Raw genomic sequence first — 27,862 nt, 5'->3', positions numbered from 1 at the left:
ATTTGTAATAACAGTAGATAACCCTGAGCAAGGATGTGACCCAACCCAGATAGATGTCTTCCCCTTAATTCAAGTGTTTAGAATCCTACTGTGGGTAGCAGGGCATTGATGGCACAACAGAGGTAGTTTCTCTGACCACATTTCTAAGTTACATCTTGTACTACTTAATTATCAGGGCAAACAATTTCTTCACACTTTATTAATGCAGCATTTTATTATTAATTCTAGAATCTATAAAATGTAAGAGTCTAACTAGTTTCAAATGATTCTTATACTAAGCACCCACATTCACTGATCTCAAATAAGACTGAAGAAACAACTATCTCTGCAGTCTTGTACACAATTACCTATGTGTAAATGAATAACCTGAGTTAAAAGGGTATAGCTCTTTTTGACAAATGAAGCAATAGCCCAGCAATCTATGGTACAAAGGCCTTGACAGACTATGAGCTTGGAAGAGGCACTCAAACTCTTTACATCTATCTGCCAAGAGATGGGCTATGCTGTCTCTATTGTGAAGGCGAAAATTTACTGAATGGAACTGGTCCACATACTCACAATAGTTTCTGCACACTCAGATATCATGAAAGCATCTAAAAATGCCTTTTAGAAATTTTCCCATGTTGCAAAATTCAAATCTCACCGTCAAATCATTTCCAGACAGATGGAAAATGAAGTATGTCCCCAATATGAAATATCTAGCCAATGAACAGCTGGGTAGTTGTTCCTGAACAACATTTCTCACCAGCTTCCTGCAGGACCCTCCTGTTTCAGTGTCAGAAACAGGTCCAGAAACTGTATGAACACCTGAAAAACTCATTAACTTTTATAACACTATTGCACAGCTTATCTCAGACATCAACAAGAGTAATCACAGTAGGAAGATACATGCTCTAAGCATATAAAATTACAACAGAGTAAGGGAACTGAAGGAGGAAGGTAGAGATTTGTCAAAATATCCATACTAAGAATGGTACACTGAAATGAGACTAATCTTCATTTAAAATCCAACGCTACTGATCATGTTACAGTATAACACACACCATGTATGTTCAACTCTATGTGTAATGCTACCAACAGACATGAACAACTGCTCTTAAACTAAAAGCATACTTTCACTAGAATCACTACAGAGAACACAATGACGGATGAAGAACTGATAAGCTTATAAAGTAGGTCAAGCCAGTGTCAACCAAGTCTAAAGACATTTTAACACATTATGTGAGGCTCAGTAAAACCCACTAATATTGTTTAAAACACAAAAACAAACAACAACAAAAACAAGATGGATTAGAGGAAGCTAAGTGGTTAAGAGGGACTGACCACTATTCAAGAGAACCCAAATAGATTTCCAGCACCACAACCATCTGTAATTAATGCATGTTGTGCACCGACATATATGGAGCCAAAATATCCATACATGTAAAATAAATAATGTCATTTTAAGTTTAAAAATAAAATATTAAAACTAGTTAAGATATGGGTAAACAGGGGGAAGCAAGATAATACCAATAAGCTCAAACTATAGAAAAATGCACACGTACTATATATCTTAATAAAGACAAAAAGCACACAAAAAAGTCAGCATAGAATAGTCTTGTATGCCTATAATTTGCTGTTCAAGGTGATGCAACTCAAGAAATATGTACTAAAATGGAAAGAAGATGGGGGAATCAGAAGATCTTTCTCTAACCAAGAGACAGAGTAGACAAAGTACTGATACCAAGACCAATAAAGCTGGCAGAGGGCACCGGTCTCCCTGGGAAATGAGGAAGCTGTGGAAAGAACAAGTTATCTCTGTGACATTAGAAATGACCTTCACAAGGTAAAGTCCGTTTTGTTTACTAAATCCTTGAGAAGATGCTTCTAAATTCTGACTTTAACTATCATTAGGAAGGGGAGCGAGTGATACATCCCAAGGTGACCCTTCATGAATGGCTGAGATAGGATAAGGTCAGTTGTCATCCTCTACAGTAGCTAGTGCAGCTGTACCCTTGACACTCCAGTGACTGTATCAATTCAAGCTGCTAACATTGCACTGGACATGGAGCCAGCTATTTCAGTGCATCCGAGTCACATGGACTACACCAAGGCATTTCTTAAGTATCACTCAAATGGGTCTCATCAGAAAAGCCTCACATCTCTCTTTCAGTCACCTGGTTACACTGTAAGAAAAATACTACCCAGTGATCATTTTTACGTTAATACCTATGGGAGACAATCTGGGTTTTCTCTTCATTGAGGGACTGACAGAGTATTTTATTCAGTGCCCACAGTGGAAATCAACCATTTGTGCAGGTGGCTATTTTCAGAGATGAAAGAAAATATAATTATATAAACTCTACTACTGTTGTAGTTTGGCATCAAGTACTGAGGTACCAGAAACTTAGAAAATGTTTTTAATATATGCATAAATGACTCCTGATAGACTAGGTGGCTAATTAAAATAAAATAGGATAAAAATAACATTTCTGAAGAATAATGGTTTTGTTGATGATTCAACTAGCACAAAAAGAATACAGTTTTGAAGAGCCAAATATTTCTAACATACCATCAATTATGTTTTTTAAATGAAACTGCACTAGGGCATGCTTTTCTTAAAATGTTACATTTGTTATTAATTTAAATTAGTTGATTTCCTACTTTGAAATTAATACTCACTTCCACTATAGGATAGAAATGTTCTAGTCATTATAAATTCCCAAAGAAGTACATTTATTCTCTCCATTTTTACTAAGTTTACTCAGCACAGTGTTCTACACACTATTTGTGACAGAGTTTAAGTGAAAGCAAAATAAATTATGCTTGCTAAAACTAAACAGTTAAGTATATTCAACTCATAGACCAGTTATTTTTTTAAATATATTTTTCCATTCAATCTACTGCTTACACAGGACAGAGAGCCTCTTGTTACTGTAGATATGCTCACCCAAAGCAGATGAATTCCAGGGAGGTGAAGGATCCACAAATAAACAGAACTACTCAGTTATGGGCTCTTAAAATGATACTAACCAAAACCTTTTCTTTCAGGAATAAAAACTGACCCTTATATTTAAAAAAAATTACCAAGATGTTCAGCAAACCTTACTTCTGGCAGTGGGCTGGCCGGCTTTGTAAGGATTCCTCCAACGTACACAACGTTAGGCAGAGTGGGTCTTGGAAACTCCAGTGCTACATCAGTACACAACATCCACAGGCTGGACCCATGAACCAAATCATACATGGACTTCGCAGGGAGCAGGTTGTACTTCTGCATTATTCTCTCATATTTGGGAAGAACCAGAAAGCTAACCCCTATTCTGGAAATGAGGTAAACGCCAGTATTTTTCATCCTTTCCAGGAAGTTCATGCGGTCTGTGAGGAGTGAGTTAAACTCTGGGACATAAGCTAAAGGAGCAGGTGCTCCGACTTCAGCAGGATACCAAAGGCCAGTAGAAAACACAGCATATTTAACTCCTAAAAGATGAGCGATCACAAATCCACACATATCATTGGGGTCCACAAGTAGCAGGTCAAATTTTTCCTTTTTCAAACCCTGGATTAGGGCTCGGTTGCCAACCATCATGTCACAATTCTTAGTATAGTGATCCAGTATGTCAACCAGTTCGACTGCTGTCAATCTCCCAGAGAAAATATTCCGCATTTTAGACTGCAGGAAAGCATCTGAGGTGGTACTGTTGAAGATCCCTGGGTATCGCTGGAGGCTGTAGTGATTAGACGGGGCAATGTCTCTGCCTTCTGAGAGAAGGAACACTGTTTGGTGGCCTCTATCATGCAAGGCTGATGCTAGCGTCTTGAAAATGTACAAATGGCTTTCAAACATAATTGGCGGCACGATGATGATTTTGGCAGCCCTTGCTATTCCAACAGCACTCCATAGGAGCATGAAATATGTAGTATAAGACTTCATAGCTGTGAAGACAACCAGAAAATGACTTAAAAGGGTATAGAAAGCTAACCATTCAAACAATCACAAAGACTTTACTTTCCAAAATATATGATGATCCAATTCTTTTAAAAATTAGCCTAATATATATATACCAAAGAAGCTTTCACTTAGATAAAAATTATTATTGAAGTACAGAACTGGAAGAAATTAACACACAATATACATTAAGATCAATCTGAAAATATATTATTTCATTAGTAAATGAAAGCTTTTTAACCCAAATAACTTCTGCAAGTAATAGTGCTTGTTTGAACACTATCTATGAAACAGTATTAAAAATCTTTATTCTTAATATATGTCATATCATTGTTAATTCCAGGAGAGTGACAGTTTTTAATTTTCAGGTATATCACTACCCAATTGCTACTTAAGTCATTTTAATTTAGTGATAACACTCCCAGCTGTGAGTAAAGGTTTCCAATAAGAGGTCACACTTCATAAAACAATTAAGTAGTAGTTCAGTAATTCTGCAGAAAATGTATTTCCCTCACAGGTAAAATCATCATTAAGTACGCTAAATATCCTGGCAGTCTGTATTTATGTAGCAGTTTTGTCGTTATGTAATGTGTTAATTCAGGGCATCACCCAAGGGAACGACTTTCAAAAGTCCAAGAGTAACTGCATATTGAAGAAGGGCTTTGTGAATCACTCTGTCCCAGACCACATTTTCTACATTCCACTGTCAAGCAGGTACCAACCTCAAGTTACATGGATGTACACTGCAAGACAGACATTTCTTCTAGCCTTTCATGTTAATAGGTTATACACAAAGTCTGACTCTGACGTTTGTGGGAAATAATCACATTATTTGCAGGAGAATGAATAGCTGTACACAAAGATACTCAATATAATCAGGCTCTAGGGAAGACCTCTGAGCAGAGAAACAGTCTAAAGAGTTATGCATGGAAACTGGACACTTTGGTTTCAAGGAACAACTCAAAATATATTGAGAGATACATCACAAATGATGGTGAACATGCTTGTTTTTGCTAATGACTGTGTATTATTCAAATTCTTTAGGCAAATCCCCACCATCTAAGCTCAACTGAAACAAATATTCAAATATTCAAATTTCAATATTCAAATTTTGCAAGCAATCTAAAATAATCACACATAAAACAAACTGGATTCTTCCAATAATAAATACACTATATTTTCAGCTGTTTTTCCCTTCCTTACTCAAAGCAGAAAACAATGTATTCTATAAATAAAAAATCTATAATAACAAAAACAAACAAACAAAAACAAACCCCCACAGTTTCCACAGCAACTTTTTCTCTAATTACAAGGTCCATATAGGACAAAATAAATAGTCTTGGAGAAGAAAAATGCTTTCTAGGTTTTTAATGTACGTATTTTGGCCTCATACCAGTTATGTCACTCTGATGTTAGTTTCTTCCAGCTTAAAGAAGAAAAAAATTAAAGAGTTTGCATGCACATGTTATAAATTCTAGGGATGAAATTTACGTAATAGCAGGTATGCCATAAATACTGTTGTCTACTGTCACCATGTGCATACACAAGATGCTCATTGATGGATCCATGGCAGGCAGCTACTATTCTACTGTTGGTCTGACAATTAGCATGCACTTGAGTTGCACTCAAAGTCATACACTGAGGAAGGACCACGGCTAGCAACAAATGCTGAAATTCTCCTAGTCCATAGTGATCTAATCACATCCCTTGGATTATTATCTGCTGCTATTTTATATCTTGTCCTAATAGTCATTTGTGTTTTAGGAAGACTGTTTATCAAAAACTGTATAAGTGAAGGTGGACTACAGGAGATAATGATAGACAGAGAAAAGGAAGAGGGATGGAAGCAGAAGGGAGAAAGAAGAAAAAAAAGGGAAAGGGAACAACTGAGAAAGGCTCAGGAAGCATAGTAAGAGCTAGAGGAAGGGGATGAAAAGGATGGAGGGACCCTTAAGCCTCCTGCGGGAACTAGTTATTAGAGGAGGTGTAAGCTTATATTCTTATTGGGCAGAGGGAGGAAGTACTGGGGGGAGGTGGTAAAAATCCAGGAAGTGACCAAGAGTGTTGGTAAGGGGGGGGGGAGTTTGGAAGTGGTAGGTGTGTGTGTGTGAAACTATCAGGGGAAAGCAAACAGAACAGGACAACATGTTGAGACAGGACAGGTGAAGCAGGCCCTGGAAGGGGAGAACTGGTGAATGTAAAGCTCTCCATAGCGCAGCAGGGACCAGAGCATCAGGAGGAGGCAAAGGGTGGTGGAGGAGAAGCCTCCCAAACAATGAGAGGTGAGCCACCCACCTGAGTCTTCTGACCAGAACTAGAGCAGGGCCTGGGACGACTAGAGAAGTAATCCTTTCCAACCTCGTACCTCTGCAGCTCCAGAAAGCTCAGAGGAAAGGATAGGGAGCCCTTTTGGGGGGGTCCTGAGGATGTCCTGATTAGATCTCATTCCCAGACCACACAATGAGCTCCTGAGCTGCCTCAAGGAGCAGAGCCAGCTGGGCCATCTATGTGACCTCACCATCAGTACCAAGGAGCTGGAGTAGTGCACACACATGGCTGAGTTTGCTGCCTACAGCCACTACTTCCAGAAGCTCTATTTATGGTCGGGTGGAGGTCTGTTATGGGAACAAGGGTGGCGTGACAGATGCTGGAAGAGCATGGGCTGGTGTGCAAGAGTTTTGGCTGTGTGTGAGGTAAAAGACTGCCTATCCCTTCAGAGACCACCCCCTTCCTGATTTCTGTTCCCTTTTGCTGACAGTAAATTATGCAAAGGGGGTGGCAAAGGAAGGATGGGTGGGGGAAACAAGGTGGAGCCAAAAAGACTGAAACAGGGAGGAAATGAGCCATCCCAGTGGCCCTCTACCCAGTTCCAAGGCTGAGACTTGGGATCTTGGAGAAGGCAGCAGAGTGACCTCATTGATTCACCTGCCCAGCCTCAGGTAGTAGCAGGAGAGCTCCACCCAACTAAGGGAGCTCTCCACCTCTTTCCTCCTGCCACCAGGTCAGAGAATGTCTTGTTCCTAGCACTCCTTTCCGGGGACAAGAGGGCAGGGAACGCTGAGCATCTTACCCTTTACTCCTCCTTATCTTCCTGCCATGGAGGTGCAAGCCAAGCCACCCCTGCTGCTTGCTGCCCCTCACTAATGCATCCCCTGGGATGGTGGGTGTTGGGTGTGGGATGGGGTAAGGGGTTGAGGTAGCTTTTTAGAGGGAGTGGCCAAGCCAGGCCATCTGGAAGCCATGCCCTATAAGGGCATGACTACCCTCCCCTCCCCACCCAAACCCCATCCCCACTCCATCCCTGGCCAGTGACCACTTTTCATGATCTAGCATTACACCCAGACATCCTGGCCTGTGAATGGGTGACCCCTTGCCAATATGGTGGTTAGACAACTCACTTGCCCCTGAGAAAAGTGAGCTGCAGAACCAACCTAGGGGAAAGGGATCCTTTCCTAGATTTTGCCTGTCACTCTTAGGAGTGAGTCCACCCTCACTGTGTACATAGTCTCTTCTGATGGTCTTGTTGAAATGCAATTTCACATTTTTAACTATCAAGTATTCTGAGGTGGGAAAGAATCTTCAGCCTACCCTTTCCTAGTTTGGTGCTGGATCCCCACTGTGAACGGGGCTCTACCTTGCACTATTTTCCCCTCTTCCCCTTCTCCCCCAAAAAAGGGGCAGGTTCAAGGGCCCAGTGCTCTCCTCTCCCTATGCACCTCCACACCCATTTGCACAAATATCCCCAAGGGTGGGAGTCAAACAAGGAGGGGTGACAGAACCCGTGCCTGTATCTATTTAAAAAGTGATGATGTAATATATTAGTAGGAAAGTCAGGTGTCCTGAGTGTCATCTTAGCAATTAAGGTGAATGAGGAGCCCAGGGCTGGAGAAACCTGAGGCTTAGTCCTAGACAGTGAGGCCAATGTGGCCTCTAATCTCTCCACTTTGCTTTCCCACTTACTGGCTTAGTCTGAGAAAGCATTGCCCACCCCATATCTTTCATCTACCCCTCACCCTACCCCACCCACCCTTGGGTGTAAGAGAGAGTAAGAAATAATAATTTAAAATTCATTAAAAAAAGCAACTTTACAGGTAGGAGTTTTATTTACAAAACATGGTGTAGTACTAAATCTTCTATCTATGCGCAATTACGTATTTTTTGTTCCTCAAAACACGTGAGTAGGTATTGGTTCATTCATACATTAAAACTGATGGTTCCAGACTACTGCCTGAGGAGTTTAAATTAACTAGGTTCACCAATTCCAATATGTGACACATGACAGCACTCGGCATTTTATATTGAAAGAATAGTAATCTGTCATACATGAGGTGAAAGAACAAACAAACGGTTATAACACAGCAGTCTGAATGGGGCTGCAAAGCAGTACTGGTAAGTTCAGAAGCCAATCACATAATACATATGGTTAGTCTAAAGGCACTTAAGCATGCTTTCTCCAGAAGCCCATGCCCACCATGGGTTTGTCTCATCCTTTCTCTCGTACCTATTAAACCTTGTGATAAATCATATTAAAATCTTTCTGATAAACTCCAACTCTGCTTTATCCTGACTCATCCCGAATTTATTTCCTGTGGTACGGTCAAGAATCCCAGCCTCACCTGAGTAAATATTTCTGAACAGAACTCCTAAGGCACAGAGGCAGTGCCAAGCTGTTTCTCCAGCCAGTAGGCACACTGCTACTGAAAATTAAGAGCTTTTCCTTGAGTTCGAAGGTTCTATTTTTCTTCTTTCAGTAACCCCAATAATCATAGCACTGTTATAAAAAACTAAGAGAATTTTAGTGTTTTTTTTATTACACTCAATCACAGCAGCGAGAAATGTACTTAGGGAACTCCGTGATGTGCTAGATGCCAAACTGAGGCATCAGATGATGACTGCGGTCTCTGTTCTCTTCTCAAGGAATAGCATCCTTTACTTCAACTTGGTTCGTGGCCAAAAAGATGAAAGAGAACATTTGCAGCATCTAGTTTGAGTTACATAAATCTCCTACAGGGCAAGGAGATGGAGTAAAGCAGGGGCCTAGAAATAAAAGTACTGACTCCCCACTGGGGCTGACAAAGTACTGAAGCTGGATGAAAAGCTAACATTGCTTCCTGTCATTGGTCCCTCTATCTCCTTTATTCTGGCTTAAGGTGTTATCCTTGGGTCATTTTATTCCCACATAAAATAAAGACTTCCTCTCAAATACAATGAGGGCAATTGTTAGGGCTAACAATCTTACTCTGAAATGGTAGTAAACATCTAAGCCCCCCTAAACCCTCCAGCAATGACTTCTTTCTGAGATTACCATCCAGGACCTGTTCAGAGATGATGAACAAGAACTTCATCCTCTAAACCTAATGCTCCTATGAGTTTCTTCAAGCAGGACTTAGGATCACTGCTCCCTTTTCTAGTTCCTCTTCCCAACATGGCCACATTGAACATATCTCTGCTTTTAGTTTCTGTCTCTTTAACTGATATATGGGGACTGGTGGTTGAGCCCAGGCTTCAGAGCCCTAAAAGCTCTGATTACAGGAGGAGAAATGCTACATGCAATTTCTGATTTTTGCCCTAATAGTCGCTCTAACGTGCCTCACTCACAGCTCTGACCTTGTAGTTCTTTTCTCTGCTCTTGAGACTTGAAAGCATTACTTCACTTACACTAAGACAGCTGCTCTCATTTTATGAAACAATCTCGAAAAGGTAAGAACCTGACACAGACACACACACACACACATGTTCTCTCTCTCTCTCTCTCTCCCTCTCTCTCTCTCTCTCTCTCACACACACACACACATACACACACACACACACAAACACATACACACAAAGGGTAAAATGTAGCTGTACTTCTATAGCTACTACTCTCACATGAAAGCAATACCAGTGTTCTAAAGTAAATTGTGATTAGCAGTCTGCAAATAAGCCACTGAAAGTAAAAATCCTTTCACAGACTAAGAGCTTCTCAACTTGGGGTAGGAAGAGAACATAGCATTTATAAAAGCATAGTCCACTATTTTCAGATAGCTCCCACCTTAAAGAAAAAGAGATGAGGAAAGGAAGGGGTCTGGAGGGATGGCTCAGTCGTTGAATGCACTGCTTGAACTTCCAAAGGACCCAGGTTTGATTTTTTAGCACCTGAAAGGCCGCTCACAACTGTCTGTAACTCCAGTTCCAGGGGATCTGACTCCCTCTTTTAACTTTCTAGAGCACCATGCACATGTGTGATGTATAAACAAACACACAGGCAAAACACCCATACACATAAAAATAGCATAAAATTAAGATGAATAAAGTATGTCCAGTACCCTGAACTAACTGAACTATCATCATACACTAACAAAACTCAGGATGGCCATCAAAAGTTAATGAACAGATAAGTAGGTTTTCAAAATCTACAACATTACTAAGTTTTTGACTTTGATTTACTCAGAGAACAAAACAAAACAACAAAAACATTTCTATTTTTGTCTGCATATATTTTGTAGGTATGTACACTTTACCTACAGATATAAGACAAAAATTCTGAATAAAAAGGAAGAATGTGGTCCATTTTACAAATTTAAAAAATAAATAAATTTGAGTCTCCCTGTCAGAAGTTTCAGTTCAAAATGTCTAACACAATCATTTCTAAAATAAAAAAAAAAACCTGTGACTAACAACTAATTTGAAAGGTCATGATAAAAATATTGCATTCATATTGTATTACTGCTTATACTAACATATTCTGTTACAAAAAGTGAGACTGATACAGCTGTTTAGGAGTAGTACAAAGAGGCAGATCTGGCTTTATACAAATGAAATACAAAAAGAAGTTAGCCATTAGCAATGCCTTCAAAACAGGTCACAAGGAATGCAGTATTATTGTTGCTTTTGTAGCATCCTGAGCTAGGCACGCCTGCACTCCTCACTGTAATCAGCCACAGTTTTCCCCTTGCTGACATCTGCAGTATAGGTGGCAAAGCTGTAATAAGAAACTCAACCCGTTTCCTTTATCAGCAATAGCTGGCCCCTGTCCACATAGAGAGCTTCTCCTCAACCAGCCAGTGGAAGGAAAACAAGAACAAGGCTAGGGAGAAGACAGAAAACAGGATAGTATAGATATCACCAAACTGCACCTGGGACCCCATACCCACTTTTGTCTAATCATGATAAATTTAGCTATTTAAAACACCAAAGTTGGACAGTTTGTAACTCTAGTATTCAGGAGGTTGAGGTAGGGATATCACTATGAATTCCAAGTTAGCCTAGTACAGAATGAGAACTGGTCTCAAAATGAAAATGATGATGAGCAATAGTAATAAATCTAATTTTATATAAGAAATAATGAAACACATAATTTAACCATCTAAATGAAACAATCCTCAAATTTTTGGGCCCAAAAGTCCCACTGCAAATGCTAAGTAAAAATACAGAGTCCAAGCCTGCGACTTGGGGAGAAGAGAATCTGTATTTGAAATAAGCAGCTGGAGCTATCTCTGTCATGTTCCACCAAACTGACTGGTAAGAAACTGGCACTGGACACTTCAGTGCAGACTTAGGCAAGGGGCCCAGCTGAAGAAACTGGAGGAGTGACCCTGCAATACCTGAGGTAAAAGCACAGTGTACAGAGCCCATCCTCAGAAGCACAGAAGAAGCAGCCGAACAATCCAAAGCAATCGCAAAGCTTCTTCAGCTAAAATTGCCTACAGATTCCCAGAGCACACAGGGAAAGTCTTTAGTGTTACACCAGCACTACAGATTCCCAGAGCACACAGGGAAAGTCTTTAGTGTTACACCAGCGGTGAGCACGTGGCCATCCTGCTCGCCCCCATTCCTTCCTTTCAGGACTGAGGTTTCCCTCTCACCTAAATCATTTCACAAATTCTAAATTAATTTATGTTGTTAGTGCATTACTAAAATGGAATTTCTTAGTAAAATAGATCAAGATCAGCTTAGATATATAATTAAAATAGTTGTCGATGAATATTTAAGATTTTGGCTTGGAAGTATATTTGAGAATTCAAGATTTTTTTTTTTCACTTAGCTCATATCTGAAATATGGGAAATTTTAATTGATTTATAATGAAAGAAAAAAAGTAAGAGAAAGTACATATCCATAAATCCTGTCATCAGTAAACTTTGTAAATGGAGCCAAGTATTTTATTTCTCTGAGATTAATTATCTAACCTGCCGAGTGAGACTATCAAATTGGAAGGTCTTGAACATCCTTCCCTACTATAAAACTTGCCCAAAACTAGATAATGAACAAGCTTAGAAAGAGTCGGGGAAATAACTTACTGGGGGAGGGGTAAGAAAAAGAAGAAAAGGAGGAAAAGGGGTAAGTTTAATGAGATTGAAATAGTATGATCATAAAATAGTAAAGATCAAACCAATGGAATACTGAATTTAGAAATAAGAAATGAATTCAAGTTGATTTCCAAATTAGGGTAAAAAGGCTCTTCAATTGACACAAACTTCATAAGACATATTAAAAGAAAAACTAGGCTTCGTTAGATCAAAAGTGAGGGTCCCCAATAAATTTATTTCTGAAACAAACAAACAAATGAGAAGGCTGGTACTCATACAAAGTAACTGTCCATGTAGGCCAAAAGGTAGCCAACACTCTTAACAGTCAAAGACAAGATCATGGTCAGACCGTCAGCAATGCTACCCTGCAAGGAAGCAGATTACTGTTCAATCACAAATACGCAGCAACAATTTGCTTAAAATAATGTGAGTGCCCAACAGCCTTAATATGTAATGTTTTAATTGGCTTGATAAATGGCCAAGCTTTAAGCCCGTGGCTACAGTTCAACTCTAAAACATCTCTAGCTTTTAAAACCTAAAGATGTTTAAAAACTTCATTGTTGCCACAATAAGAGACCAGGTCCAGGTTTTTGCTTTGTTTGTTTTGTTGGTTTTTGGCTTTTGTTTTGTTCTTGTTTTTCTAGACAAGGTTTCTCTGTATAACAGCCCTGGCTGTCTTGGAACTCTCTTGGCAGACCAGACTAGCCTTGAACTCAGAGATATACCTGCCTCTACCTATAAAGTGATGTATATATGCCACCATATCGAGCTGAGGTGAGGTTTTAACACCTTTGTTCAACTACTGCTATTCAGGTGATAAAATTAAGAACTCTTACCCCTACAGGGTAACTGCAAGACAGCATCAGAGCAAAGTCTACAAAAGTGACAACACAGCTATTTCAGTTTTTAGATGAATTCATAAGTATGTATGAATTAACTGAAGTAAGAATACCTGACTTCATCTACACAGCCAATTAATTACTGCAATCATTACATCATAAGTTTAAGTTATAAAATTAATTGGGAAACTACTGAACAAAACATCTTTAAACCTAAGCCAAGTTGCTCATCGTCAAAATAACCATAAACCATAAATTATAAATGAGAATATGAACCAAGTAGGTACCTGGCAACACAGATTAGTGAGCCGTAAAAGTAGCAAGTATGAAAAGCAACTGGACGGCTTATGCAAACAGACTTCTGGATCTGACCTTACAAGGTCTGACTTCATGATCTGGGAAAAGCCATAGAAACCAATTCTTCTGCTGTTGTTGTTGTTGTTTGTTTGGTTGTTTGTTTGTTTTAAGCAAATTCACAGGTGATGATGAAAGTACTGACTCAAAAGCCATTTTCTGAGAATTAGGGATAGTGATAAAAATATACAGTTAAAAAATAATGTTCCTTTTATTAAAGAAAATGGTGTGATTAAATCACTTTTGGTGTTTATCATACCAAGCTATATTTACACACACACACACACATACACATACACATGCTCCTAAAACTTAGGTTTCTTTTTCTACAATTCTACCAAGGCCTGACCAGCTTGGTACTATTTATCTCCATGTCTCTGCATCATGTAATCAACATCCAACAAACACAGCAATTCTTTGTTTTGAGTCTGACTTCATCCTTAAGCAAATAGAAGAGTTCCTAAGTCCAGCCAAATATTAACCTAAAACCACAATACTATGTATTTCTGTACTCTGAAAGTCTTCACTAATAAACTAATAATAAACTTGCCTGTAGTCACAAAATTCAGGCACAAGTACCATTAGAAGCTCCTTATAGACCTTAGATTAAAAAACAGCAAACTTATAAATAGTCTCCAGGGACCAAAGACTTGGGTAGGCTCTTCATAAGACACAATCCATTTCTTTGCTGCTCCTTTACTAACAGGGGAATCTGTGTCTTTTACACATCTAGGATTACACCAATATATCAGTAATGAACAAGTACTGAGGAGTCTTTTGTATATCACTGCTGTCATTACTGATTTTGCAATCAATATTGCAAATATTGCAATATTGCAATAGAAATAGAAATATACTCAAACACAGTAATTAATATACTTTCTGTAAAGTAACACAAAATACATTTAAAAAGATTTTCATCTAAAAATTAATCAGAATCCCAATTGAAATACTAAATATAACCGAGTCCAAATTCTGCCCCTTGACAAAGGGACAATATCTCTAATAAGTAGTTACCTACCATTACAAGCCAAGATGTAGCTACTCATTGACAAAGTAAAAACTATCACTCAGGTTTCCTGATCCTGACCCATATAAGCTGCCCATGACCGGTAAAGATACTCCAAAGTTGTCACTATCATATGTCAGATAACAGGTCCATTATTTTCTTGAATTCTGAGATACAAAAATCATAACAGGAGAAAAGCCTTAGAAATAAGTAACCTTCTTAAACCTTTATACTGAGAAGACCTCAAATACTCATACTTTTTTAAAAAACAAAACTACAATACTTTTCATTTAAAGGTAAATTTCTACCATGAACCTGGCTGCTTCTTGAATGAGTGGCTAGATTACCTCTTAAATTTCTCAGATCTCTAAGAAGTCATACCTAACTCACAAAGACTCTCCTTTGGTGAACACAGTAGGAGTTGTAATAGGAACAGGGTTGAACTTATGCAATTAAACTAAAATCCTTTCACCAAGATCTATATATCTATATACACATATATATACATATACATACATATATAGAGAGAGAAATATATTAGTGAAAGGATAATATTTTCACTAATATCTATATGTATATACAGTGAAATATATTAGTGAAAGGATTTTAGTATGCATATTTTAGTATTTCTATATATAATACATACACTAATATATATGCAAATCATAAAGTGTTCAGGGTCCATAAAGGATGCATAATTACTATAAAGGATCAAACACCAGGTCCCAGACCATGTTCTTAGCTGTATCATCCATCTGTAAGCTTGTCAGTGAGATCTGGCATAAAGATTCTCTAAGAAATCTGGCACAAGGACTCTCTAGGAAAGAGAAGAACTTTTTCTCCAAGAAGATACACAGGGTAAGAAGAAAGGAACAAAATAAGGATGTCCAGATGAGATTATGTCTATGCTTAGTACACAGTTTAAAACATTGGAACAACATTCCAAAACAGACTTAAAGGATAACTGTTTAGTAATGCATACCCCTCAGGACCATTAAGAATGATCAAACTGGCACATGGCACTTTTGTTGTTAAAGACCACTTAGTCCAGTTTGCATTGCTTGTATGTCTACTGTGGTATGAGCAACCTACCAGTGGCCACTCCCTTTCCCAAAGAAAAGTTACTCCCTACCCAAGAGAGATCAACTTCCAAGTGTTCCTCAAGTGTTGTTTGGACCTTGGTAGCCCCTCCTCCATCCATTCTGAAATTCTGTCTGACTTTGAGCAGGTCTTACACAGGCTACCACAGCTTCCATAAGTTATATGTGCCTTACAGACATATCACAATGAGAGGAAACTTCCTAGCCTTCTTTCCCATTCTCTGCCTCTGCTTCCCTCTTCCACCATATTCCCTGAGCCTTCTGAGTAAGAGTTAATAGAGATACCCCAATTATGGCTGAGCATTTGCAGCCACTGTTCTCAGCACATTGAACAGCTATGAATCTCTGTATTAACCACTACCCAATGCTGTAAGAAGCTTCTCTGCCCAAGGTTGAGAGTAGCACAAATTTATGGCCATAAAGTATTCAGAAAGCTGTACAACAAAATGACCATTTACCAAAACAACAGTAGGTTCTCCCTGGATCCTATAACCTCTCTAACTGTAGGTCTTAACTATGTTTACAGTAACAATCATGAATTCCCTCCTGTGCAACTGGACTCAAATCCACTGAAAAGAGCTGTTGGTTAACTCAGTTACCAGACTTCCCACGATCACATCAGTGCACTCATCTGGCCTTGCATGTTGCTGCAGGGGCCATTATGGAACCATTAATGCCTTTTCTCTTAGTAGCCTACACAGTATCATCTAGTACTACGGAGGCTGGTCTGGAGGGAGAGAGCTTCCTTATCACTTTCAGCTTGATTTCTCTATGTCCTATAATCAAACTATGTGGCGTCTTTAGCAAGAGGGTCCTGCCATCTATCTATAGTAGGCAACTAAGAACAATGGCAATAATCTAGATTGTTTTGAGTTCCTACTGAAACTTCCTGATTCATACATAGGTAACTTGTGCACAGATTTTAGTAGTCTTCATATTTCATGTCTTTCGTTCTTTTTACCTCCTTCTTTTTACTTAGGCTAAAATATATTAAAATTTATCTTAATATTAAACTATATTCTTAATCCCATCCCTTTCCCTACTGCCCTGCTCAGAAAGAAAGGGACAGGGAGTCATTTTGAACAAGAATTGTGGTACTTGTCAAGGGAGAAGCTTAGACTAAAGGAAGAGGGGATAAAACAAAAACACCCCAGATGGGTAGTATTTTCAACATCTGTAGCTACTGTAAAACGTCCAGGTGAAGGAATTAAAAGGCTTCTTTCTAGTATATGTACTCCGCTCCTAACTACTATTTAATGACATTGGGCATGCTCGCTATTAAATATAAATAAAAACAAAAACTAAGTACACTTAATTACTGCTATGGCTATTTCTTATTATTAGTCTCAACCAGAATTGCTTGGGAATTCACTTTCATCTATTAGAAGCCCCAGGTGAATTCGAAAGAAAATACTCCTAAATGAATGTGATCTTTCAAGAGTTCTGCAACATGACTTTTGTACAGATCAGATCTTTCCACTGTGGCTGACTATGTGGGACAGAAGTCTCCATAATGTGGGAGAATTGTCTGCATTCTGTCAATCATATTTTAATAAAACGCTGATTGGCCAGGCAGGCAGTATAGGCGGGAAAGTCAGACAGGAAGTAGGGATGGAGCAAAGAGACTGGGAGTATTCTGGGAAAACAGGAAGCTCCCTCTGCCAGTTCTGCCCAGACCACCAGAGAGGAAAGATGTAAGCTGCCCAGCTGAGAAAGGTACTGAGCCGTGTGGCTAACGTAGACAAGGATAATGAGGTAACATAAGTTATAAGAGCTAATAAGTAGCCTGACCTAATGGGCCAATCAGCTTTATAACTTATAGAGATCTCTGTGTGATTGATTTTTCCTTGGGGTATGCCAGCTGTGGGGTACCGGGTGGGACAGAAACCCCAACAAGCCAGTCCTCATGTTACACCATAACCCTTATGGTTTTTACATAGACAGTCCCAAAATCCAAAGAAAGAAACTTTTCATGTTAGAATGATCCAGCTTGAAGAAAACAGCAAAATTATCAACATATGTATAGAAAACTAAGAAAATTCTCTACCTACACTACTTTGTGAGGAGCTAAAAAATAACATGTAATGACATTTGAACATCATATCTTTGGTGAGAACTGTTTATCCAAGGTGGTATATGGACCCGTGCTCACCTTAGAAGGAGAAGCTGGACAGAAGTAAATGAGAAACTCTCATCAACATATGCAAAGGGTAAAGTCACAGAAAAGTTTAAAGATGCAAGGATGCAATAATGTGAAGTGTTACTTGAAGGTCAAAAGCTAGTAGGTGAATATCTGAAATGAGAGAGTGAAGACTGGGGATGTAGCTCCGTTGTAGAATGCTCATCAGGAACAAAGATGAAGTCATTGGTTATAGCCCCCAAATCTCTCTCTTTGTCTCTCTTCCTCTCTTTATCCCCCATTCTCTTTATCTCATTTATCTCCTCCCCATGGAAAGCTAGGGCACTTTAGAACTGAAATGGCCTGCAGCAAATGCCTCAAGAGATAGATGGTGTCGCCTTATTGGGTGTTAAGACTAGGAAGGGTGGGTATTGGGAGTACAACTAGAAACTGAGGTCCTGACTCTGAAACTCTAGGGTCTGTGTTGGCCATCTCAAGAAGTGATTTAAAATCTCGGGGCTCTCATATCATGTTTATAGTAAAATTATGCTTTCTAGTCAGAGATCTGAGGGAGATCAAGATTACAATGATAGAACACACATGTAAGAGTTTAATAAACTACAGAAAGACCAAAAAAAATGAAAAGAAAGAAAAAGAAAACCTAGTTTGGCAGGGTTATACATAAAACTTTAATCCTAGCTCTCTGGAAAATGGAGACTGGAGTCAAGCAGTTCAAGGTCATCCTCTGCTACCCAGTAAGTTTGGACTAGCCTGAGCTACATAAAACCCTGTCTCAAAAATAAAATAAAAATCCATATGAATATTTTATTATTTTCTAAAAGATAACTATGATTTCCAAGATAAGGTCAGAGTCAGAGAAAGTAACTACATCCTACCCATAAATACCCTTAATATAGCTAAGTTCTGGGATGAGAAGTCCCACGTAGGATGCCAATACCGCAGGCAAGCCTTTGCTTTAATTATAGTCTCCCCCAGATCAATACTCTGGTTTCTTGATGTGACAGAGCCAGCTCACAGAAAGCATAACACAGTGTCTAACACTGAAGCACGACTGCTTTTCTTTGAATGTTCTCTTGTTGTTCCAATAAGGTTTTCTCTTTCTCCATTGTCCTCATTTTGTTCTTATTCAATGCTTCTTATTTCCCCTCCTAGATTCCCTTACCCTAATCATGTTTCTATTAAGATACATTCTTATAAATGTCTTCAACATATTTTCAAAGTCAGGAGAAAACAGAATTAGTGATTAGCATTAATTTCCTTAAAACAGCTTCAGCCTTTCCTTTATCCATACCTTTCCCTGCTTCCTGAGCTCTGTCAAATAAACAGGCAAACCTGTTTGACTAGTTTGCTGTAAACCCTACTCAGTAGAAAGACCAACTGGACAATGGATAAAGCTATGAAAAGCACACAGACCGTTTTTCATAGGTAAAGTTGTACAGTACCTCCAGGGTAGAGCAGATCTTTCAGAATACAAAGACAACAGCACATGCTCATTTATTTCACTGTCAGAAATACTAAAAAAAAAAATCCTCTTGGTATACTTTTCTATGTTATCAATATTGCTATGGCAATGGGGAAGAAGAATAGTATGCCTACTTGAAATGGTGTTTAAGATTTATAAAGGGGCTAGGTGTGGGGACACACAGTATTCTGGAAGCTGAGACTAGAGGATTATAAATCTGAGATCAATTGTGCTACACAAAAAGACTGTAAAAAATATCTGATGGTTGAATTACATTCAATTATAGAGGTGTGCCCAAATGTTTTTGTTGTGTGTGTGCGTACTTAAGCAGAATAAAAGACTTTGAATTTGCAAAACAGGTTACTCAAAAGAGGATTCTTCCCATGGATGTTCTTTAATGTTGCTTTGAATAGCAAAGTCCTTTAGTTTATTTAAAAATATGAGATGCTTTTAAACCATTAGCTACAGGCTCTTTGACTGAAAAAAATACTTACATGATACAATAAAGTATCATTTTGCTAATTAATATAGCAAAATATCAACTATATAATTTTAAAACTCTGTGTTATGCACACATGTAGTGTAGGGTATGTGTACCTGTGTTCTGGTAATTTAGGCACATGTGTGTAGAGCAGAGAACAAACTGGAGTCTCAACCCTCACTTTCTACCTTGATTGAGACAAAGTCTCTTGTTGTTTTTGTAACTGTGTACACCAGGCTTAATAGACTGTGAGTGTCCAGGGTTTCTCTTTTCTCTATTTCTTATCTCCCCATAGGAACACTGGGATTACAGATGCACTCCCATGTCTGGCTGTAGGCTCATTTTAAGGATTCAAACTCATATGCTGAGGCTTGTGGAAGAAAGGCTTACCCTGCTAAACTATCTCCCTAGCCCTTAAAAGTACTTTTATAAATTTGAAATGTTGGCCCTATTTCCTTCAGGTATTTTGAAATTTTATAATCCATATGATTCAATTTATGCAATATAAAGAAAATCATACAGATATAATAGCAAATTTGTACAAATAATTTTACTTTTCCAATACTTGGGCATACACTTGCATTTTTCTCACTTGAAAAAAATGTTAGTAGCATAATTTCTTCTAATTAAAACAAAGTATACTTCATGTAATAGCTAAAATATGACTTAGAATCTTGAAAATATTTCAAACATTAAAAATTCACATAAATAATCTAAGACCATAATGAAGATCTCCAAAATGTCCCATTTAATAACACACTTTAAAACTTAGGCAACTTTCCAGCCTGAAGCCAGCAGCTGATTTTGAACCTGAAACCCAGACTGTCCTATATACCCTACAACTCACCAATTCAAAAGTAGCATTTTCGTTCTGGCTATTAAACAATGCTTAATGCCTACCTACATGTAACACTTGTCTCTAACCAAATTTCAACTTGACCTTGCGGTCTTTCTAGCGGAGTATTGAGAAAGACAGTAAATGTCTTGTGAGACAAACTGGATTTTTGTACACACGATGTGGAATAGGACAAAAAACTTAAACTGAAATCACACAGTTCTCTACCTTTTGCAAATAACAGGACCTATAAGGTAAATAGACTGGAAAAAAATCACAGGAAGTAAACTCTGCCAAAGAGATGCTGATAACAGAAAGTAGTGCTACAGTCTCTCAGAGCCATCAGCATAATGAATTGCATTTCACTCTTAAATTGTTAAACTTTAAATTTCATTTTATCAGTAAATTTGTATGTGTCCTAAAGCTATGTACTAATGAGGGTGCTATACAAAAAAGTGTGAATTAATCATAGATAGGATGGACTAATAGATTTACTAATTTGAGCTAAACATAATTATATATAAATAATTAATCACTATTATGCCTTTCAATTAATAAGTAAACAACATGCAGGTAAAGCTTATTGCTGAAACAATTCATATATATAAACATTTTACTCTCAAAATGTTCACTAGTTACAAAGCAAGATATGTAGGCATGCATGGTACGAATTTAATTTTAAGTGTTTATCAAGGATATAAAATATCATCATTTCATCCAAGTAGAAAAAAAGACTAAGATAGAAGTAAGGATATTTATACATTACTATAATAAACTTCAGGGGAGGCAGGAAAAGAAAGCAAACTTCACGATCATTCTTCCATTTCTTCACAGGTCAATCATTACTTGTTCACAATGTTGAGATTAAGGCCCTGGATAACTGTGAAATGTTTTCTGAAATATTTCATTCAACCTTATAATTTGTTAAGTTTGTTTGTCTTGTTTTTCATTTTACATCCCAACAAAGTCTCCCCTTCCTCTCCTCTTTCGACTTCCTCCCTCCTCCCCTCCCCCATTCACTCCTCCTCCACTGTCTCTTCTCAGATACAGGAAGGCCTCCCCTGGATATCAGCCAGCTTTGATACACCAAGATGCAGTGAGACTAAGCACTCCCTCTTCAATTAAGGCTGCATGAGGCAATCCAGTAAGAGGAATGGGTCCCAAAAGCAGGCAACACAGTCAGAAACAGACCCTCTTCCCTCTGTTAGGAGTCCCACAAAAAGACCAAGCTACACTGCTGTACCATATATGCAGAGGGCATTGGTTAGTCACCATGCAGGCTTCCCAGTTGTCTATTCAGTCTCTGTGAGCTCCTATCAACCCATGTTAGTTGGTTCTGTGGGTCCAACAATCCTTTCTCCCTCTCTTCCCCAGGATTCCCCAAGATCTGCCTAACGTTTAGCTGTGGGTCTCTCCATCTGTTTCCATCAGTAGATGGTATTCACTCACTCATAAGTGAATTTAACGGAGAACCATGCTACAACCCACAGACCAAGAGAAGCCAAATAACAAACAGGACTCAAGGCAGGGATGCATGAATCTCACTGTGAAGGGGAAACAGAATGGACACTGCTAATGGAAGGAGGTAGGAGCTGGAAGAAAGGATGGGGAATGGGGACAGGAGGGATCAGGTACAGGGAGGATGGTGGGAGAGAAAATTGGAATGTGAGGGCATCTCTGCGATAAGCTAGAAACCTACAGCAATGAAAACTCCCAAGAATCTATGAGGGAGACCGTAGCTAAGATTCCTAACAAGGGATACTGAGCCTTAACCAGCCATCTCCTGTAACCAGGCAAGACTTCCAGTGCAGGGACTGAGACACCAACCCAGTCACAAAGCTGGGCACAAAGCCACATTTAATTTGTACTGCCTACAAGGTGTGCTTGGGGAAAGATGGTGCAGAAATTGTGGGAGTGACCAACTAATGACTGGCACTGGTGTAAACTCATACCTGGAGAGGGAGATCACCCGAGGGTCAGGACCCAGAGTGGAATACCCCAGAGACCTAGGACAGACCCACACAGGACTGGAAGAAAAAAGTCAATGAAAATGATTCCTAACAATATTCTGCTATACTCATAGATTGATGCCTAGCCCAACTGTCATCAGAGAAGCTTCACCTAGCAACTGATGGAAATAGTTTGTTAAATTTTGAGATCTATCTTCAGTCTTGTTTCTGTTTCAGGCACTATTAAAATGAAGTCAATACCTTATGAGATCATCTAGGGCATATTTAGAATACCAAAAATATAAATGTGAGGGATACTTAGTGTTCAGCCAGAACAGAGGCTGTTTGGGGAGCTCAGCATCCCCCCAGAACTCTGAAGACAACCCCTACCCTCTCTTCTAGAACTTGGATGAGCTGGCTTCTCTGCTTTCTTCATGTTTTTCAATGTCTGCGAATCCACTGCCTTCTAGGGCAAAACAATATTGGATCACCTCATAAATGACTTTGAAATAGCCTCCCAGTCCTGCCAGCTTGCACTTTGGGAAACTAAAACTTACTATGAGTCTTCTGATCACAAATCCAAGGTCTGTTTTCATTAAAACATCTCCTGTTTGTTAGCAACAAACCAACAAGTAACCTTCTGGACACTGGGCTTAAGTCTATCTGTCATCTTTGATCTCACAGATGCCCCATAAAACATGTGTTTTGTTCCCTGTTTTGAAGATGAAGGGTAGAAAATGAACTGCCAGCCCCAGGACACAGAACTTGCTGAGTGCAAGTATGGCAGAACTGTCTACACTACTCCTTTCTTCTCCTGACGGCTCACTTCTTGAAGTTCTCTCCTTTCCCCTTATTCTACCATGCTCCCTTGCTTTCCACTGTCTCATCAAATTTTCAGATCTACCTAGTTGTCTATGTTCCAACCAACTCCCGGTACCTTTCCTGGCAAGCCCCCCAACTTTCAGTGTTTACAATAATGTGACACACTGCATCTGTCATCCATGCGTCCATCCACTAATCTACCTACTTACTATCTAAGCTAGGCCCTCTCTTCACAAGCCGTTGTGAAATGACTCCCTGAGTACAATCTGTAATGAACATTCTACCTCCCTTCTGACTCTGAATGTCCCAAGCTGAACCTGACACTTTGACTTATCAAATCTCAGTCTCTTTCCCCAAATTTCTGTATTCCACAAGCACCATCACCTGCTCTCATAGACTCTCCCTCTTAAGTACCTTGGTTCTCCCTCTTCTTCACTCAAGTAACAGTTATATATTAGGTCCCCTTATCAAGGTCATCCCAACACATCAAAGTTGCTCCCTTCTCAGATTTCTGAGATCATCCTTCCAGACTGCTGTGAAAGCTGAACTCTCGCCATGTCACGCCTCCTTTAAAAGCAACTCTGCATAGAGGGAGACCCATACCCTTCAGGATGGCAAATAAAAATCCAGGAGGATCTTATTTCTGCTAACCTTGATTGTATGTCACCTTCCAGGAATCCTTTAAAGTCTTCTTGAGTTGGGAACTAGCCATTCTCAAATCCCTCCTCAGGCACTCTGACCACAGTCCTACACAGCACTTAAAGGATAGCACTCTTCTAGATGACTAATATTCGTTTCATATTTTGTCTCATATGTGTAAAACATGGTCTAGTGTACCAAATCTAGCAGTTGTTCAAATGTCAAGACACTGTGCTTCCCCATAATTTTTTTAAAAAATGTTCCTACAGCTCTAAATCATACAGCACTAGATCCCCCTCTTTCTTAGACACAGAAACTACCTCAGTTAGAATTGTTTGCATAATCTCAGCGCACAGAGACTGGCAACTGGTATGCTCTTAATAAATACTTGTTAAAGGAAGTAATATATGTTCATGAAATGCTTCACCCTAAGAACCAATGGCTAACACAGTTTTCAAAACTAAAAGACTTTTTTTCAAACTGATTTGATTATGTAGCTCCTCCTTAGGCAGATATGCAAAGTAACATTTAAATAATTGAACAAGCACCCAGTATGGTTAGCAGGATTATCAAATTACACTTTTACTTAGCTTCCAGAATAGGGGACTATACCAGGTTAATGAGTTTCACTGGCAGAAAGAGATACATAAAACATATTCCAAAAGAAAAATAACCCAATTCCACATAAAAAAGTAAACATTTTTAAAGGGGCTGTTTCGAATTTAAAAAAAAAAAAGTCAAATTGTCTAAAGTGAAGACACTTCTAAGGATCTCTCATACAAAATTTTCTGCATATAAACATATTAAAACCTCGCGTATACAAGTCACTTTTCTGAGAATCTGAAGCATTCAGCCCATAGCACACCAAAAAGCACATGAACAATTATTATCTGTCACAAAATCTACATGCTTTGTACTTGGCAATTAAAAAAAAAGGACAACAGATAATACAGCATCAGGACCCGCTCCCAGCCTGACAGCAGAAAATGATAGCTGATAACAGAAAGGGGACCCAGACAAAGCATAGAAAGAAGAATGGTACCTCTGTCTCCATTCTAACACTTCAGCTCAGCAGGCAGATGGACCAGGAACTATAAACAAAAATAGTACTCTACTCTGCAACAAATGGCACTGGTGAATCCTTGATAGGGTCATACTTATAATCCAGACATCACAAAAATAATAAAATAAAATTAATAGCGTATCCAATAACATCTGAAGGTTTACAAACTCTTTATCTTAATGGCTAGCTAATTTGAAGTTTTGGTGATTAATATGGGTGAACTGCCCAGAAAATATCTATGAATATCAGCACCAACCAGTATAATGTGTTGTCAGTATAATGCCTATTGTATAAGCAGGCAAAAGTAGCAATTGTTTGTGTGCCTTGGAAATTTTCAGGTATTATCTGGAAATTGAAAATTAATTAATCAAGAAACCTGGATTGTTTGAGATACAAATTCATAAATTATTTTGAAACAGAGTCTGAGAATGGAGGGTAAGTTTTACAGCAATATGTAAATGATAACTCAACTCAGGACTGCTCACAGGGGGGAACTTGATATCCCCGTTTAAATTAATAGAAACGTTAACTATCAAACAACTCTTCAAAAAACATATCTCACAAAATTGCTTCATGAAAGGTATGTATTAGACTTGTTTACTATAACAGGTGTTCTAAGTATCAGTGTAGACACAAAAGTGGAGTTTAGACTCAGCTCAGAACTCACGGTAGGTAAAAGCAGAATTATGGGCAGTAGTATGGTTCAGTTGCTCTAAACAAAGCTGAGCTGTTGTTCTAAATGTCGACATTGCTGCCTCCTAGTTTAAAAATGCTCCCTTAGCTCTAGATTAGACAACACCAGATGTGCACTTAATCATACTGGTGGCAGGTAAATCGGCCCTTCTCTCTAACACTGTCTAGAAGAGGTAAGAGAGGCTGAACAGACGTGGTCCGAGCAAGACCTCAAGCTACCAAGAGATAGTTTCTTCTGGAAAAGATAAACAGCAGACTCACATTTAATTTGATTAACACAAAGTTCTGTTTTTCCTTATCATATACTTAAGTGTATGATTTTTTTTTCAGTTAATTAAAAAAAAAACTAGGACAATGTGTAACTTGTAATTCTATTAGAATGATTAAGGAAGACTTTCTAGCTTTTTTTAAACAAACGGTTGGTTTTTCTCTTTTTCTTTTTGCTTTTTTTTTGGTGGGGGGGGGGGGGTCTGGGCACACGGGTTATGGAAGCCTACATCCAAGAGTTAGAAGTAACTGCATATTTGGCACCCAGCCAAGCTGCCACACATTCCTGTCATTAATTTTTGAAGAAAAAAATATAAACAAACAGTTGTACAAAATGACAGCCTAAGATGACCAAAAACCTTAGGGCTTTTCTGTGAACCTTTTCAGAGGGCAATCATGTGAAACAGAAGCCCCTGTGACTAGTCCTGACTGTATCGCAATGGTTGTGGCTTTCCAGATAAGGTGAGAATGAATAAAGTCACCCCTTTCTTCCCTTGTGATAGTCCCTCCCCCAACTCGGAGTTTCCACAGCCCTTCATTTTCTGAGCTTGGAGCACTTTTCTGTCTCCGTCCCCTCACGTCCTTCAGAACTCTAAAAGATGCTGAGGACCGTACCAGCACAGGCACAGCAGCGAGATCCTGTCCCTAAGTGTTGCCGAGTGACAAGTTCTCAGTCCCCAACTTTATAACCCCTCAAACCTGGGAGCCCACAGATCAGGTTCTGCCTGGAGACACCTCCAGGCGTCCTTTTGCCCGGACGCACTGCATCCGCGAGCGCTTGGCGATGCGCTCTCCTCTTGCCACCCCGCAGCACCCATTCGGGGCCTCGCCGCTCCGCTCCTCAACAGCAGGCGACCCCTTCATGCTCGCCCTCTCGCCCTCCCTCTCACCCTCCCGCGGTTCTCTCACCTTCTGATCCGGCCCTGCGCCCCTGTCCGCCTTTCAGGGGGCCACGCGCGACCGTGCGGTGTCTGTCCACCGCTGCGGTCACCGAAAGGTCCCGCGCGTGTGCGCGGTGCCGGGGAGCGTCCCTTCCCCAAGGCACCCCCTCGCGCACCTTCAGCGGGGACCCGGCGGGCCAGAGAGTCCGGGGCGGTGACTGCAGGCGACCCTCCCGTCCCGGTCAAGCGCAAGGTCTTGGCGTCTGCACAGGCGCGGGCCGCCGCGGGGACACCTCAGAGGGACCAAGACCGAGCTCTCCACAGCCCCCCGGGCCGGCCACTTCAGGCAGTGGGGGCCGTCACTCACTCACCTCGGGGGGTACAGCGACCAACTCCGCGATCCCAAGCCTTCCTTTCCCGCGCCCCCACTCCCGCCGGCGCCGCTTACCGCGTCCTTTCGCTGTGGCGCGGGAGTTGGAGAGCGCCTGTGCCGCCGAGGGACGGTCGCCTTCCGTCTCTGGCCCTGAAGAGGGGAGGCTGCAGCGCGCCCGCCGGCTTAAGACGGCCGCTCTGGGCCAGGCGATGCTCCACCGTGCCCTCCCTCGGGGCCGCAGCGCGCCTGCTCCTCGGCTGAGCCCCGCGCGCCCCGCCTTCCTCCCCCCTTCTCTCCCCCCCCCCCCTCCTCCACCAGGCCGGCGCGCCGCTAAGTGAGCACTGAGCGCGCTCGGGCCCGCGCGCCCACGCCTGCGCGCCCCCGGGGCCGCCACTCAAACCTGCTGGCCTCGCGCCCGCCTCGGGCAGGACCCCGCTGCGCACGCGCCTCGACGGCGGCGACCTGAGAAGCTGCCGAGCTGCACCTGCCGCAAGGGCTCCTCTCGACGCGCGCCTGCGCCCGGCTGCGCCTCGTCCGCCCGCCTTTTTTTTTTTTTTTTTTGCACCCCCCCCCCCCCTCAGGCGCTGAAGAGGAGCGAGGCCTGAGGGGCGCCGGCTGTCGGCTTCCTGTTGGCGACCCTGAGGGAGTCGCTTTGGAAGGCCAGCGGTGGGTCTGAGCGCACGCGTGCGCACACGGGGAGAGCGCGCAGCGAGGCGCGGGCCTCCTGGAAAAAGCCAACTGGGG

At 40.4% G+C, this 27,862-nt stretch overlaps 1 protein-coding gene across 2 annotated transcripts in view; it reads right to left on the bottom strand.

Annotated features, from left to right (window-relative positions):
- Ugt8 (UDP glycosyltransferase 8) overlaps positions 1-27,352 on the bottom strand; it is a 61,548-nt gene extending 34,196 nt beyond the window's left edge. Inside the window, exons 1-2 of one of the 2 annotated variants that reach the window (XM_048456940.3) lie at positions 27,194-27,352; positions 3,089-3,912 (exon numbers count right to left, since the gene is read on the bottom strand). In XM_048456940.3, the coding sequence (XP_048312897.1) occupies positions 3,089-3,910 (822 nt within the window). In that variant the 5' untranslated portion in view covers positions 3,911-3,912; positions 27,194-27,352. Of the gene's footprint in view, positions 1-3,088; positions 3,913-27,116 lie in introns of both variants that reach the window. The other variant, XM_048456941.3, reaches the window with a different exon arrangement.
- Between the last annotated feature and the right edge of the window lie 510 nt (positions 27,353-27,862).

This window comes from Myodes glareolus, chromosome 17 (genome assembly GCF_982192425.1).
Source record: "Myodes glareolus chromosome 17, mMyoGla1.1, whole genome shotgun sequence".
NCBI classification, from domain to species: domain Eukaryota; kingdom Metazoa; phylum Chordata; class Mammalia; order Rodentia; family Cricetidae; genus Myodes; species Myodes glareolus.
The sequence above is the reverse complement of the archived record's forward strand: the minus strand, read 5'-3'. Positions and strand labels throughout refer to the sequence as shown.